This window comes from Syngnathoides biaculeatus, chromosome 15 (genome assembly GCF_019802595.1).
Source record: "Syngnathoides biaculeatus isolate LvHL_M chromosome 15, ASM1980259v1, whole genome shotgun sequence".
NCBI classification, from domain to species: Eukaryota; Metazoa; Chordata; class Actinopteri; order Syngnathiformes; family Syngnathidae; genus Syngnathoides; species Syngnathoides biaculeatus.
The window spans coordinates 6,981,411-6,995,690 of NC_084654.1; the positions used below are offsets into that span (position 1 = coordinate 6,981,411).

At 43.4% G+C, this 14,280-nt stretch overlaps 1 protein-coding gene across 6 annotated transcripts in view; it reads right to left on the reverse strand.

Moving 5' to 3' along the window:
* alk (ALK receptor tyrosine kinase) overlaps positions 1–14,280 on the reverse strand; it is a 453,734-nt gene that overhangs the window by 54,476 nt on the left and 384,978 nt on the right. For all 6 annotated transcript variants that reach the window (XM_061844090.1, XM_061844089.1, XM_061844092.1 and 3 more), the window contains 2 exons: positions 5,884–6,049; positions 1,251–1,398 (listed from right to left, as the gene is read on the reverse strand). In XM_061844090.1, the coding sequence (XP_061700074.1) occupies positions 1,251–1,398; positions 5,884–6,049 (314 nt within the window). The remainder of the gene's footprint in view (positions 1–1,250; positions 1,399–5,883; positions 6,050–14,280) is intronic.

Here is a 14,280-nt window from a genome sequence, read left to right on the forward strand (position 1 = left end):
TTCACTCCAAGCGAGAACCTTAGCATCTACATTTCTGCCACCTCCAGTTCTGCTTCCTGTTGTTTCTTCAGTGCCACCATCTCTAATCTGTACATCATGGCCAGCCTCACCACTGTTATAAACTTTGCCCTTCATCCACTTTTGTCGCATACGACACCAGACACCTTCCGCGAACTGTTCCACCCCGCCTGGACCCGTTTCCTCACTTCTTTACCACACTCTCCATTGCTCTGTATTGTTGACCCAAAGTATTTGAAGTCATCCACCCTTGCTATCTCTTCTCCCTGGAGCTTCAGTCCTCCTCTGGCCCTCACATTCATGCACATATAGTCTGTTTTACTTCGGCTAATCTTCATTCCTCTCCTTTCCAGTACATGCCTCCATCTTTCTAATTCTTCCTCCGCTTGCTCCCTCCTTTCAATGCAGATCACAATATCATCTGCAAACATCATAGTCCAAGGGGATTCCAGTCTAACCTCATCTGTCAGCCTATTCATTACTACCGCAAACAGGAAGGGGCTCAACACGGATCCCTGATGCAGTCCCACCTCCACCTTAAATTCTTCTGACACACCAATGGCACACCTCATCGCTGTTCTGCTGCCCTCATACATGTCCTGTACTATTCTAACATAGTTCTCCGCCACACCAGACTTGCGCATGCAGTACCACAGTTCCTCTCTTGGTACTCTCATAGGCTTTTTCTAGGTCTAATAAAAGACACAATGTAGCTCCTTCTGACCTTCTCCGTTCTTTTCCACGAGCATCCTCAAGGTAAATAATGCATCTGTGGTACTCCTTCTAGGCATGAAACCATATTGTTGTTCACAGATACTTACATCTGTCCTGAGTCTAGCCTCCACTACTCTATCCCATAACTTCGTTGTGTGGCTCATCATCTTTATTTCTCTATAGTTTCCACAGTTCTGAACATCGCCTTTGTTCTTAAAAATGGGGACTAGCACACTTTTCCGCAATTCTTCTGGCATCTTCTCTCCTGCTAGTGTCCTATTTGATAAATTGGTAAAAAAACTCCACAACCACCTCTCCAAATTGCTACCCACATGTATATACTGTATATAATAAATATCTTACTGTATTTTGTTTGCTGAAGGCGCCAGGTTCTTTTCGTGGGACAGAGTAATGTATTTTGAATAAATATGTCTCATGTGTGTGAGTATCTGTGAAGATTGTACAGTGAAAAATTTTATATGATATTTGTGGACCACAATGACTTGAATAAAACTTACATTGGGACAGGCGTCCTCTCCTTTTTGACCAACCAGCATGTAAAGTAGCTCTCCTTTCCTCAGCAGAAAGTCACCAGCTATGTAGATGCCATGCGATCTACTCATGGCCATAACACTTCGGCCGCCTGCTGCACCATAAGCTGTGATCCTAACAAATGGACCCAACAGAAGGAGAAACAAAAATAATGATTATTAATTTATATCATTAACAGTGGATGACTTGTATAACAAAAATGACTCAGAGGTAGTGCCATTAACATTTACACACAATAAAAAACAAATCACAAGATAAATAAAATTGAAAAACCTGCACTTTCTCTCAGCATTCTTTAATCATAATAATTTAGCTTCAATCCACGTAACCACAACAATGCAGGCATGCATTCAAAATAATGCAGACACATAAAAGCAACTCCATAGACTTTAATAGCACAGGACGCCCATTTCAACTGTCCCAGTTTTACCAGCCAGAAAAAAACATTGATTGGTTTTTGGGAGTGCTTTGATATTACTCTTCCTTGGTGGTCATGCCTGGTGGAGAGAAAATGCTGCCTAGTGGTCGGTAGGTACCACAGCTGTTTGCCTAATGACTTTTGGGAGATGTAGAGCCCACATTCATATCTGTGGACGTCTGTCAAATTCATTCACTGGCTCTGCCAGATAACCATGCTGCATTAAGGCCACAATTTTGAAGTTGGGAGACAGAGAGTATTTTTCGAAAAATTCTGGGCCAAGTGTCATGACTGTTGTTATGTATTTAAAGACTGAAGACTCAGACGGGCTGAGTGGGAGGTGAGAACTTTTTCAAAGTCGAATTCAAGATAAATACTTTATGTTTTCATAAAATGCCCACAAGAGAAATATTGATTCTGCCCATGATGATGGATACTACATATTGTATTCTAGTGTAAAACACGGGACACTGTACTCAGGCTGATTGATTTATTTTTGAAGCCTTGTTGAAGATTCTCTCCTTTGCTCCTCTGTTCTTTTCAGGAACCTTGATCTACTGCTGATGCACACAAGAGAGGAAGAAGTAGGTGGGAGCGAGAAGTGCATCATTATGAAAGAGGGGAGCTGTTCAAGACTGTTGCTGTGCTTAGGAAATGTGGTTTTAGTGCAAGATGTGCAAGTATGTGTTTTGAGCATAAACCCATTTCAAACACATATATACATATACATACAGTATGTGTATCTAAGCCCTTGTCAGTGAATTTTGGTTCATTGTCTTGTTGCATGATAAAGCTTCCCCCAATTAGTTTACATGGATCTGTCTTCAAATTGCCAGACAAAATAGTTTGCAAGCCTCCACAGGGAAAAAGTGAAGGTATCACAAACTGTTCAAAGAAGACACGAGAAAAGAAATATATAGGTCATACCACAATATGCAAACCCTCATTTGCAAAACAAAATGGAAGGCCAGATTGGATTTTACAAAGAAGTACAGCGACAAATGTTTTGGAACAAAGGTTTCTGGGCTGATGAGAACAAAATTAACCTCTACCAAAGTGATGGAAAAGCCAAAGTATGCAGAAAGGATTTGCTTATGATCCAAAATGCACAAGGTCATCTGTGAAGAATGGTGGAAGTATTGTCATGATTTGGGATTGCATGGGTTCTACTGGAACTGTCTTACTAGTCTTTTTGGTGATGTAATTCATGAAGGTAGAAGCAGAATTCATCCATCCATCTTCTACCACTTTTCTGGGTCAGGTCGCGGGGGCAGTCGCTTTAGCAGTAATACCCAGACTTCCCTTTCCCCAGCCACTTCATCCAGTTGTTCCAGAGGGATCCCGAGGTGTTCCCAGCCCAGGCGAAAGACATAGTCTCTCCAGCATGTCCTGGGTCATCCCTGCGGTCTCTCTCTGGTGGGATGTGCCTGGAACATCTCACCAGAGATGCATCTGGGAGGCATCCGGATCAGATGCCCCAGCCACCTCATCTGCCTTCTCTCAATGCGGAGGAGCACCGGCTTGACACAGCCCATCCGGATGACCGAGCTTCTCAGCCTATATCGGACGGAAAGCCCAGACACCCTGCGGAGGAAACTCATTTTGGACGGTTCTATTCGGCATCTTGTTCTTTCAGTTATATCCCACACCTCTTGACCATAGATGAGGGTAGGAGCATAGATAAACAAGTAACTTGAGAGTTTTGCCTTTTGACTTAGCGCCCTCTTTACCACAATGGATTGACACAAAGTCCACATTACTGTAGATGCTGCACTGATCTGCCTGTCAATCTCCCGCTCCATTCTTCCCTCACTCGTGAACAAGACCCCAAAATACTTGAACATCTCCACTTGGGGCAGGTTCTGATCCCTCGCCTGGAGAGGGCACGCCATTATTTTCTGACGAAAAGACCACGGTCTCCGATTCAGAATTCTCTTCCCAGGCGCATCACACTTGGCTGCGAACTGCTCTCGTGATTGTTGGAGATCATGACTTGATGAAGCCAACAGAACCACATCATCAGCGAAGAGCAGATATGCATTGCTGAGGCCACCAAACCAGACTCCCTCTACTCCCCGGCTGAGCCTAGAAATTCTGTCCATAAAGGTTATGAAGAAAATTGGTAACAAAGGGCAGCTGATGGATGGTCCTCTCCAGCACCCTTGAATAGACCCTCCCAAGAAGATTGAGGAGTGTGATGTAGCTAGAACACACCCTCCAGTCCCCCTTCTTAAAAAGTGGGACCACCACCCCAGTCTGCCAATCCAAAGCACTGTCCCCAATGTCCACACGATGTTGCAGAGGTGTGTCAACTAGGACAGCCCACAATATTTCAATAGGGTCACGGGAGTTATGGAGACTATCACAGTTGTCAATGGGCAGGAGACACCCTGAACTGGTTGCCAACCAATGGGAGGGCACATGGAGAGAGACAACAGTCGCACTCACAATCACACCTGGGGGCAATTTAGAGTCTCCAATGAATGCATGTTATGGGGATGTGGGATGTGCCTGGTGAAAACCCACAAAGGCATGGGGAGAACATGCAAACTCCTCACGGGCAGGGCCAGGATTGAACCTGGGTTCAGATGTGCCACCATGACGCTGTCTGCGCGTGTGTATATATCTATATTAATATATACATGCACACACATACGCACGCACACCCAGGCACACACATACACCTGTATATAAAGTATTCACTCCACTTCACATTGCACATTGCTGCATTCATCTGTCCTTCGATTGCAACCAATTGTCCTGTCACTGGAGCTGGTGAAAAATAATCCTACACCATGATGCTGCTACTACCCATGCTTCACTCATGGGAGTGTTTTGGACAGGTGATGAGCAGTGCCTAGTATTTGCCACATGTATCGCTTAAAATAAAGACCAACAAGTCTTATCCCATCAGACCAGATAATCTTATTTCCCACCATCTTGGGAGTCCTTCAGGTGTGTTTTAGCAAGCTTTCATGTGCACTAAGGAAAGGCTTCAGTGAAGCCACTCAGCCATAAAACCCTTGACCGGTCGAGGGCTGCAGTGATGGTTGAAATTCTAGAACATTCTCCCATCTCTTGACTGTATCTCAAGAGTTCAGCCACAAACATATTTGGGTTATTAACAAATTATTTTAAGAAATGGCTGCAATATAACGTTTCTTAGCTATTGAACATCATTTTCTGTAGGCTTTCAAAAATCAGTCAGAATTGTCAAAAATGGCTGCCACCTGGCTCTTACAATTTCTGAAATGGCTGGCATGAAATAGTTGATGACACAGAAATCAAGTCGCACATTCAGGGCTCTCATGCAGGCATGTTTCATGTTTGTATGGACGTGGTATTTCCTTAAATTCATTGTTCATTCTCAACATAACATCTTGCTGTGATTTCTATGTTCCATTGATGTGGGATGTCTGGCATCTATCTATCAGTCTGCTTCGAGCATTTTGAGTGCTGATAGGAGAGCGATAGTTCCCTGTTCCACAGTTGTTGTTGTTGTTGTTTTCCTTTCGGCTTGTCCCTTTCGGGGTTGCCACAGCGTATCATCTCAGCCCAGCCATGCTGTGGTTCACGAGGAGACACTCCAGTCCTTATGAGACATTTTATGTCCCCTCCACAGAGGACTCTGTTATTTTCCTAGATTTTAGGAGGGGGAAAGAACCAGCTTTATCTGGTTAAGTGTCCATTTGATTCAAATCACACATCCCGGTGGCCTGTGAGCCCTACCCACAAATGTTGGGGGGCCTGTTCTAAATAGATTTACACAAGTAGGGCAAGCCAGCCTTTTGTAGTCTGCGTGGAGAGTTTATATCCATTACAGTAGCTTCAAGCTACACCCTCATATTTTATTGGTTCATGTCAGTGACATTCTGTAACTTATTTGGAGTATATTGCAGTTGCATTACAGTTAAGCTCATGCACTATCGTAATAAGCAATAATACTCCTACTTCACATTTGCTGAGAGTAACAAGGTAACTTGTAATCAAATTTAGTTGACTTTAAAATATACTAATCACCAAAGTAAGCGAGCTACTTTTTCAAGGTAACTTTGGCAACCCTCCCAAAAACAGGTCAAAGCACATTACAGCTCTGATGATTAGGATGACTTCCAAAATCTACTGTATAAAGTAATACAGTTATTATGTAATGTTTTCAACTAATAATGACTGGGTCATACCTGTATGTGCCAGTTTCCGGGACCTGCCACATTTGAATGCCTTTGAAGAGTCCCCGGGTGCCCACTGTCACATTGATTTTGCTGCTTCTGTAGGAATGCAAGCACTGGGAGGGAGTTGGACCTTCTGGGCCACCAGCACCACAGGTGTTAAAAATCCATTTTTGGGCTGAACACCAAGGAGATAGGAGAACATTTAAGATTAGACAGACACACTGTATCTATAAAGAGAGATAAAGAGACAGGAATATAAATGTAAGCAAAATCAAATGCAGGGGTGACCAATGAATCACAGATCAAGAGTTACATTTTTACTCTTACTGCAAAGAGCTACATAATACGCATGAACATCATTCCCTCCTCACTCACATACCTTTGCTCAGTCAGGTTTATTGTAAATGTCACACACTGACATGATAACACCAAAAATCACCTTGTACAGTGTACCAAGACCACAGGGCAGAAATAAAAAAAAAATGCAAACTTGCATTTTCTCTCTCACATAGGCAAATGACCTGTTCAACCATTTCCAGAAACAAAAAAATAAATTTGGCGGCACAGTGGTGAAGCTGGAAAGCGTTGGCCTCACAGTTCTGAGGTCCTGGGTTCAAACCCGGACCTGCCTATGTGTAGTTTGTATGCTCTCCCCGTGACTGTGTGGGTCTCCTCCCAGCACTCTGGTTTCCTCCCACATCCCAAATACACGCAACATTGAATGGACAATATAAATTGTCCCTAGGTGTGATTGTGAATGCGGCTGTCTGTCTCCATATGCCGTGCGATTGGCTCGCAACCAGTTCGGGGTGTACCCTGCCTCTTGCCCGTTGACAGCTGGGATAGGCTCCAGCACGCCAGTGACCCTTGTGAGGATAAGTGGTAAAAAAATGGATGGATGGATGGATGAATTGTGATATGTTCTCCCTGCAGATATATTCAGATTTTTCATCTCAGAGAATCTCAATTTCATGAGGTATATGTAAGAATATCAACAGACTTAATTTTTGTATGATTTTTCAAAGTGACTAACTTGTGACTTCGATCCCGTTCGGAAATTCCAGTTCGATGTTAATGTGGAGGGAGCTGAAGTGTCACTGGAAGATTTGAAGCTGTGAAATGTGATCGATGTCTGACACAAAATCCAGAGTCTGTTCCGCTCAGCAAAAAACACAAGCTCTTCCACGCTATAAAATCATCTTGTGTTCATCCACACATTTTCGTTTCGTTATTTTCAATCAATGTGTATGCCAGTTTTGCAAAAGTAATATAATGAACTCAAGCAAAGCACAAGTGCAAATACCGTAATGAACTCAAGCTATGCACGTACGCACGTCATGAACACAATGTCTCACTCAGCCTCGTCTCGATAGTGTTCATCGCGTACTGCGGCGGCTTTGAACATACCCCTAAAAGCAGCCTCGCTCGGCTCCACCTCCTCCTTATATGCCACCAGGCGCAGAAAATCAGCGGCTGAGGCGCCGCGTTCGGCGGTCACAGCTTCTGCGAAAGCTGCGCGTCGGGCTTTGCGACGAGGGTGGCTCTGAAGAACCCAGCCGAGAATGCGTTACTCAGTGGCGTGCGCGCATAAAGCGCCCCGGCTGGACTGTGTTGCTCAGTACTGCAGGGTCTGTGAGCACCCCCCTACAGCAGCACCGCTCGGCTCTGTCATAAGCCACACCGGCCGGCTGCGATGAGCCGCGATGGCTCATTTCCGCTGGGGATGTGGATCGGATGGGGATGCGGTTTGGCCGTGATCGCATATCATCTGAATATGGCTTGAAACAATAGTGTAATATTGCCCCGGTAACTTCACTCGGTTGTGTGGTGTTGTCCTTTTCGAAAAGAGCTTCGATGTCAGAAGGGGCGTCGGAAAAATCTGAATAGCTCTGTTGTTCGGCTTCCATAGTAGCAGGCACTGCGTGTTTTCAACGGCGGAAGTGACGATGACGTCAAGGACGCGACTAATATGGCGACCACTTGGATGTCGAGGGACACTCAATTGCGCAACTTTGCGCATGGTTTACGCACGATCCGCTCACATTTATTTTTTCGTATAGACATTGAAGAGAATACTGTTATATGTATTTTTCATGAGAATATCTATTTTGAATGTTTATAGGGGTGACAGTCCCACTTTAAATATGCATTCATGCCTTTATTAAGAGACATTTGAAAATGGGCAGAAAGCCGCATGCAGCTCGAAAGCTGCGAGTTCGCCACCCCGATCTAATGCATTCAACGCAATTTATCTTCCGTCCATCAATTTTCTCACAAGGTTTGCAGGAGTGCTAAAGCCTATCCCAGCTATCATCGGGCAGGAGACGAGGTACACCCTGAACAGGTTCCCAGCAAATTGCAGGCTATTTATCTTACCTACTGCAAAACACGTGGATGAATATATCATTAATTTCTACATGGTGAGGATGTGAGTTGTATCACGTACGTTCAGTCAAATGAGAGTAATTTTTTTGTAATATTAACAATGCAAGTAAAAGCCCCATCTGTCAAGACGAATTAGAGCCCTCACTGAATTGGTCTTGAAGATAATCTTGTCATGTGGACACCAAAAGAACTTCCCTCTGGAGAGCTACAGCCTGATTTACTGGGGTAAACAACCACCAGCTTCAAGTCTTAGTCCATGTTCATTTTCCAAGATGCTTAACAGTCATGGGAGTGGGCAAAAGGCAAACTCCAGCATGAGCTGGTCACCAGTCAATTGCAAGGCACATATCAACACCATCACTGAGTAGGAATAGATCTCATGATCCCCGCACCAAAGTCAGGTGTGTGTACCATCAGTGACCATCAAGTAACAGTCAATTCTTCCGTTTAACACAATAGTGGCTCTCATAATGCTTGACTTGTTACACAGTTTGAGTATTCTGCAATTTGTGATTGAATAGAATAAAGCCTTAATAGAATGAATGTGGACTGGGTAACTGGTTACATATATACTTCATGTACCTACAATTTTTTTTTCTTCAGAACAGTTGTGGTATAGTGCACAGAGGTATTTTTTAATGTGTTTGTGCTAATAATTGTCTCATTTGGATACAATTAAACAAATTATTTTGATGCAGCTGTATGTTATGTGCACATTTTTGTTTAAGAAGCTATTGGATTTTAACATACAGTCTGAATGAGTATATCAGCATTCCTGGTGTATGGCCTTCTTCAGTGGTTAGTGTCTCAATGCCCACTGTTTTTTGGACATATTCACCACCATTGCAAACCGAATTCCCATTCAAACATTGTACAACAAATAACTGATCTTGCTCCATTATAAAGAAGATATAGAGAGCTAAGGTCATAGTTTACTGTCTGCACCTTAACAAACTCCATTTAGTCTATGCCTATGGAGGGTATGGCTGTTACTAAATGAGGGGGATACACGCTATTATAAACAAGCTGGCTCAAAATAGGCACATTATAGTGGGATCTGCCAACAAATCAAGCATGGGAGTCAAATTACTGTAATTACAAAAGCTGGATTTGCATGGCACTACTCGTTGTTGATCCCTCACACTAAACCCAAAGTAATATCAACAACAACACAACACAACAACTAGAGCTAACTGTTAGATAAGGAAACAATGAAGAATTTCAGCTTCTCAACTAATCAGCAATGAGATAATGGCAGAACTGTCTGACTGCATGAAGTGGAAGGCGGGCAACATCTGCTTGAACAACAACTTAAAACACCCAATTGGATTGTTTCAAGATGTAGTCATTCTATTTGATTTGGAGCCAGTTTTCATCTAATCCACAGTAGTTGGATTTATTTTCTGATGTTTGCGTGAGTGAAATTTGAACACCTAGATTTAAAAATGTGCTGCAGGTTCAAAGAAGTTCATGGTTGTACACATTGCCCAATTTTTACACATGATCACTTTTGGAAATGATATGTTGTGTATTAAATGTTTATATCTGTATTATGCTCACCCCTTCACTCCTACATGCAGAAAGACAGTACTCATATTGAGCTTATTGATGCATTCCTTCCACTGCAGAGTGAACTACCACAATCTCAGATGACTTTTCAAGTAAAAAGCTGAGCATGAGTAAGTTTTGAAAAGAAGAAGAGGTGAGAAGCAATTGAGTCTTTTGCCAGGATAGTGCACCATGGACCCAGATAAAGAAGGAAAATCCTCAGAGGAAAGAGAATGCAGGTGAAGTTGGGGTGAGTAAAAAATAGTGCAAGATGAGCAGAGTGGGATCAGAGGCAGCTGACAGAAAGGCTTAGTGGTTTGGAGAAGGGGCAAACACTTGAACTTACAAAGTGTCACTAAATAAAATGTCCTCACAATGAGAGAGAAAATAAAACCTAAAAGATATTGTTGATATATGCTGACAGGGAAAGATGAAAGACTGAGGGGATGCGGTGTTGGGGTTAATCATGGTGTGTGTCAAGGGAAGAGAGGAGGTTTGCTGGAGTGACAGGCTGGCTGAGTTGAAATCCCCGTCAGGCTGAGCACATGGCAATGCGTCAGGCCCACAAGGGGAGAAGGCAGACATCCGGCGAATGTTAAGCACTTGGCTGTCTTCAGAACAGCCAAATGCAAATTCAACATCTTTGCCCTCTACAGTTACTATGATAACAAGGACAAGAGCAATGATGATCTCGGTCAGTAGGTTTTATAGTAAATGAATTTTTTTTTTTTTTTAATAAAATGTCATGCGTCCTCCTCAGAATAAAGGCAAGAATGAAACCTGTAGATTCAATCCAAATCATACTCCTCATACGTCATTGGTGCATGTAAACATGTCAAATCTACTTGTATGATTAAAACAAGTCAGGAATGCGTATGAAGTATCCCAAATAATCGTATTTATATTGGACTCTCGTACTTACTCATCTATGCCTGTTAGGCATATAGAATAGTAAATGCCAGCGGTGGGCAAACTACGGACTGCGAGCAACATCCAGGTTGTTGCTGCCAAAAATTGCTACAGAATTGCCTACCTGCTGTAAATTACCCACCTGATTGAAGATGCCAGCATGCACGGACACACTGGCTTAGAGCTCTCCCTATCATCAACTCCTATTCATATTTTGTTGTTGTTTTTTAGGGCACTTTGCTCACGTACACAGCATTCCAGACAAGCTAGCAAAGGTGAAGATGGGAGAGGAAGCAGAAGTTTGGCTGTTGGTCAGACCGCCTGCTTAGGCTAAAGAACAATCTACACAGACCACCTTTTCCAAGCCTGTTCATAACCCATGCTGGATTCATTGCCAACAAAATGAAATAATTTGAATTACAACTTGTGAATAATTGTTGTGTTCGTGATTGATGCATCCTCATTATGACAGACAACTGGCTTAAACTGAACATTTCCAATGCTAGTTTGCAGTTAACTGGCCCCATGCACTCTGCACCATTAGAATGGGACTGAAAACTCCTGCAAAGCAGAGGCGGGGGCTTCTGTGTGTACGTGAATGTCAACTGGTGCAACAACAGCGTGGACGGGACGAAAACAAAGACCTTCCTGTGGTGTCCCGTGATGGGCTCTCCTCCCGGGAAGCCTTACGAAGCCTGGTCACTTCACTCTGACTCGCGCTGTGGGAGGCGTCCTTTTCCCTGTGACTTTGCTTCGATCACCTGTACTGCCTGCCAAAGGGGGTTCCACAGGACTCGGTCTGGCCAGACACGATATTCAAAGGGACATCAAGGCTCCGTTTGCAGTTTATGCTCGGGTTCTCCCCCTGTAGTCCCGGTGGCATGTGCCGGTCACAGCGCCCTCTCTACCTCCATATCTATCACCCGGTCATCCTTAGCTCCCAACATTCTCTCGTTGTCTTTTCTACTTATTCTTCGTCTTTTCGGAGGACTACGGAGCCTCCCACATGTGAGTCTAGCACTTCTGAGGACCATCCTCAGGCACTTTGAGTGATTCAACAACAACTACAACAACAACAACAACAAAAGCGTGGTTTTTGTTCATGAGTGATGGAAGAATGGAGATCGATAGATGGATTGGTGCGTCTGCAGTGATGCGGACTTTGTATTGGTCCATTGTGGTAAAGAGGGTGCTAAATCGAAAGGCAAGCCTCTCAATTTACCAGTTGATCTAGATTCCTACCCTCACCTATGGGCAGTGGGTGTGTTTCTTGACCGAAAGAACAAGATCCTAGATACAAGCGGTCGAAATGAGTTTCCTCCGCAGGGTGTCCGGGCTCTCCCGTAGAGATAGGGTGAGAAGCTCAGTTATCCGGGAGGGGCTTGGTGTTGAGCCAATTTTCCTCCGCATTGAGACGTAGCTGGGGCATCTGATTCAAATGCCTCCCAGACGCCTCCCTGATGAGGTGTTCCAGATATGTCCCACTGGAAAGAGACCCCGGGGACTACCCAGGACATGCTGGAAAAGACTGTCTCTCAGCTGGCTTGGTAATGCCTTGGGATCCCTCCGGAAAATCTGGAAGAAATGTCTGGGGGAAGGGAAGTCTGGGTATCCTTGCTGAAGCTACTTCCCTCACGGCCCGACCCGGAAAAGCTGCAGAAAATGGATGGATGGATGGATGGATGGATCCATACAGATGAAGCAACCACAAAAGCAACCACAAACTTATGTTACCTGTCAAACAAAAGAAAAGCTTTCTCTTCTGTTAATTTCAACAGTACTTATATACTGTAATACCACTAAGTGACAATATTGTTCAGCACACACCTTCCTGTATCCTCTTCATTACATGTGTCAAAAGGAGAGTAGTTTTCAAGTCACAAGTGCATAAAGAAGCATGAATAAACAGAAAGGATGGCTCCAATATGACAATAAATAGCCAAGTGCACTTTGGAGTCATATCTCAAGCACATATTCTTGTTCATGCGGTCAATAGAAAATGTGCTGCCACCAGATGTCTGTGGGTGCAAACTGCTAACAATTTACCACAGACATATTTGTTAAATCAATGAGTTACTCTTTTTACCTCATTATAATGATATTCAAGAGTGGTTTGGGGCAAAAAGTAATCTGATCATATGCAGAATGCAGTGGAACAAGGTCAGATGGCTTTCTTATCACATATAAACAGTTTATAAACCAATGGCGTTCATACGTGTAGTTCCGTTTTGGCCAAAGTCAGCTGGGATAGTCTTCAGCATGACCAGGATGAGTGGTGTTGAAAATGGAAAATACATTTTTAGCCAAACTTAGCAAGTCCTCATCCGTGGGAAGCCAATTAGCTTTCGATATGGGCCCAGTTAGCCCATGACTATCTTTGTCTTGTGCCCCCGAACAACTAGGTAGATGCGTACAGCCCTGGTACAATTATGCCATCGTGGTCAGCACGACAATCATGGTGTGATCAGTAGCCTGTAGATTAATGAAGAAGGCAGGTAGATGGCTGTGAGAAAGAATGTGAACAGCAGGTCGCATTCAAACATATGTCATTGTAATAAACATGGATGCTTCAAATCGGCGCCAAGCCACATCAGGTCTTGTCTTCCTAATATGCTGCTACCGCAGAGCTGGGAAAGCCTGTGAATCTGATTCGCCAGCAGCAGCTGGATGGCGGATTGAATTTCATGAAGCAGGTGTGGAGTAGTGTTCAAAACAATGCGCATTTTCAGGATAATTTTTATTGATACGTGTCAAACAAGTCACCAGTAGGTTCAATAGATTCTCAGAAAACCAACAAGACCCAGCATTTACAATAAAGACACTCTTAAGGCTGTGCAATTGTGTGGTTTGTTGAAGGGGTGTGTTAAAAAATAGCAGTCTGCCATTGACTTCGCAAACTCAAAACTATTTTTGGACCATTTTTTGTTTTTAGGATTTAAGAACCATTTGAATCACTAATCCAATATTTAGCTGTAGACCCACAGTTTTTTTTATATAACTGCTTCACATCTCTGTGGCATGAAGTCAAACAACTTTTGAAAGCTTTCAGATGTCATTCCACCCCAACATTCCTTAATGACATTCCATAATTAATTTTCATTTCTTGGTTTTGTTTCAGAATCAGCATTTTTGATGTAACCCACAAGTTCTTGATTGGATTAAGGTTTGGGGATTGGGGTGGCCACTTCATGACATTAACTTTGTTGGTTTGGAACCAAAACTTTGCATGTTTACCCGTGTGTTTGGGTGCATTGTCTTGTTGAAACCCCCTGTTTAAAGGACATGTCCTATCCAGTACAAGGCAACATGACCTCTTCAAGTATTTTGACATATGCAAGCCAATTCGTGATCTCGGGTATGCGATAAATAGGCACAACCGAATACTACTTACGAACGTCTCTAATAATGAAAAATTCAGGTTACGAAATGCCTCCTCGGGAAAACATTGCCTCTATTTATGGAGGAAAATTCCAAATACGAAAGGAAAAAAACAGGCGCTGACTTTGCAGCCGTCAAGTTCCACCGAACGTAAACATCCTTTACCTTGGTTTGTCTGGTGCGATA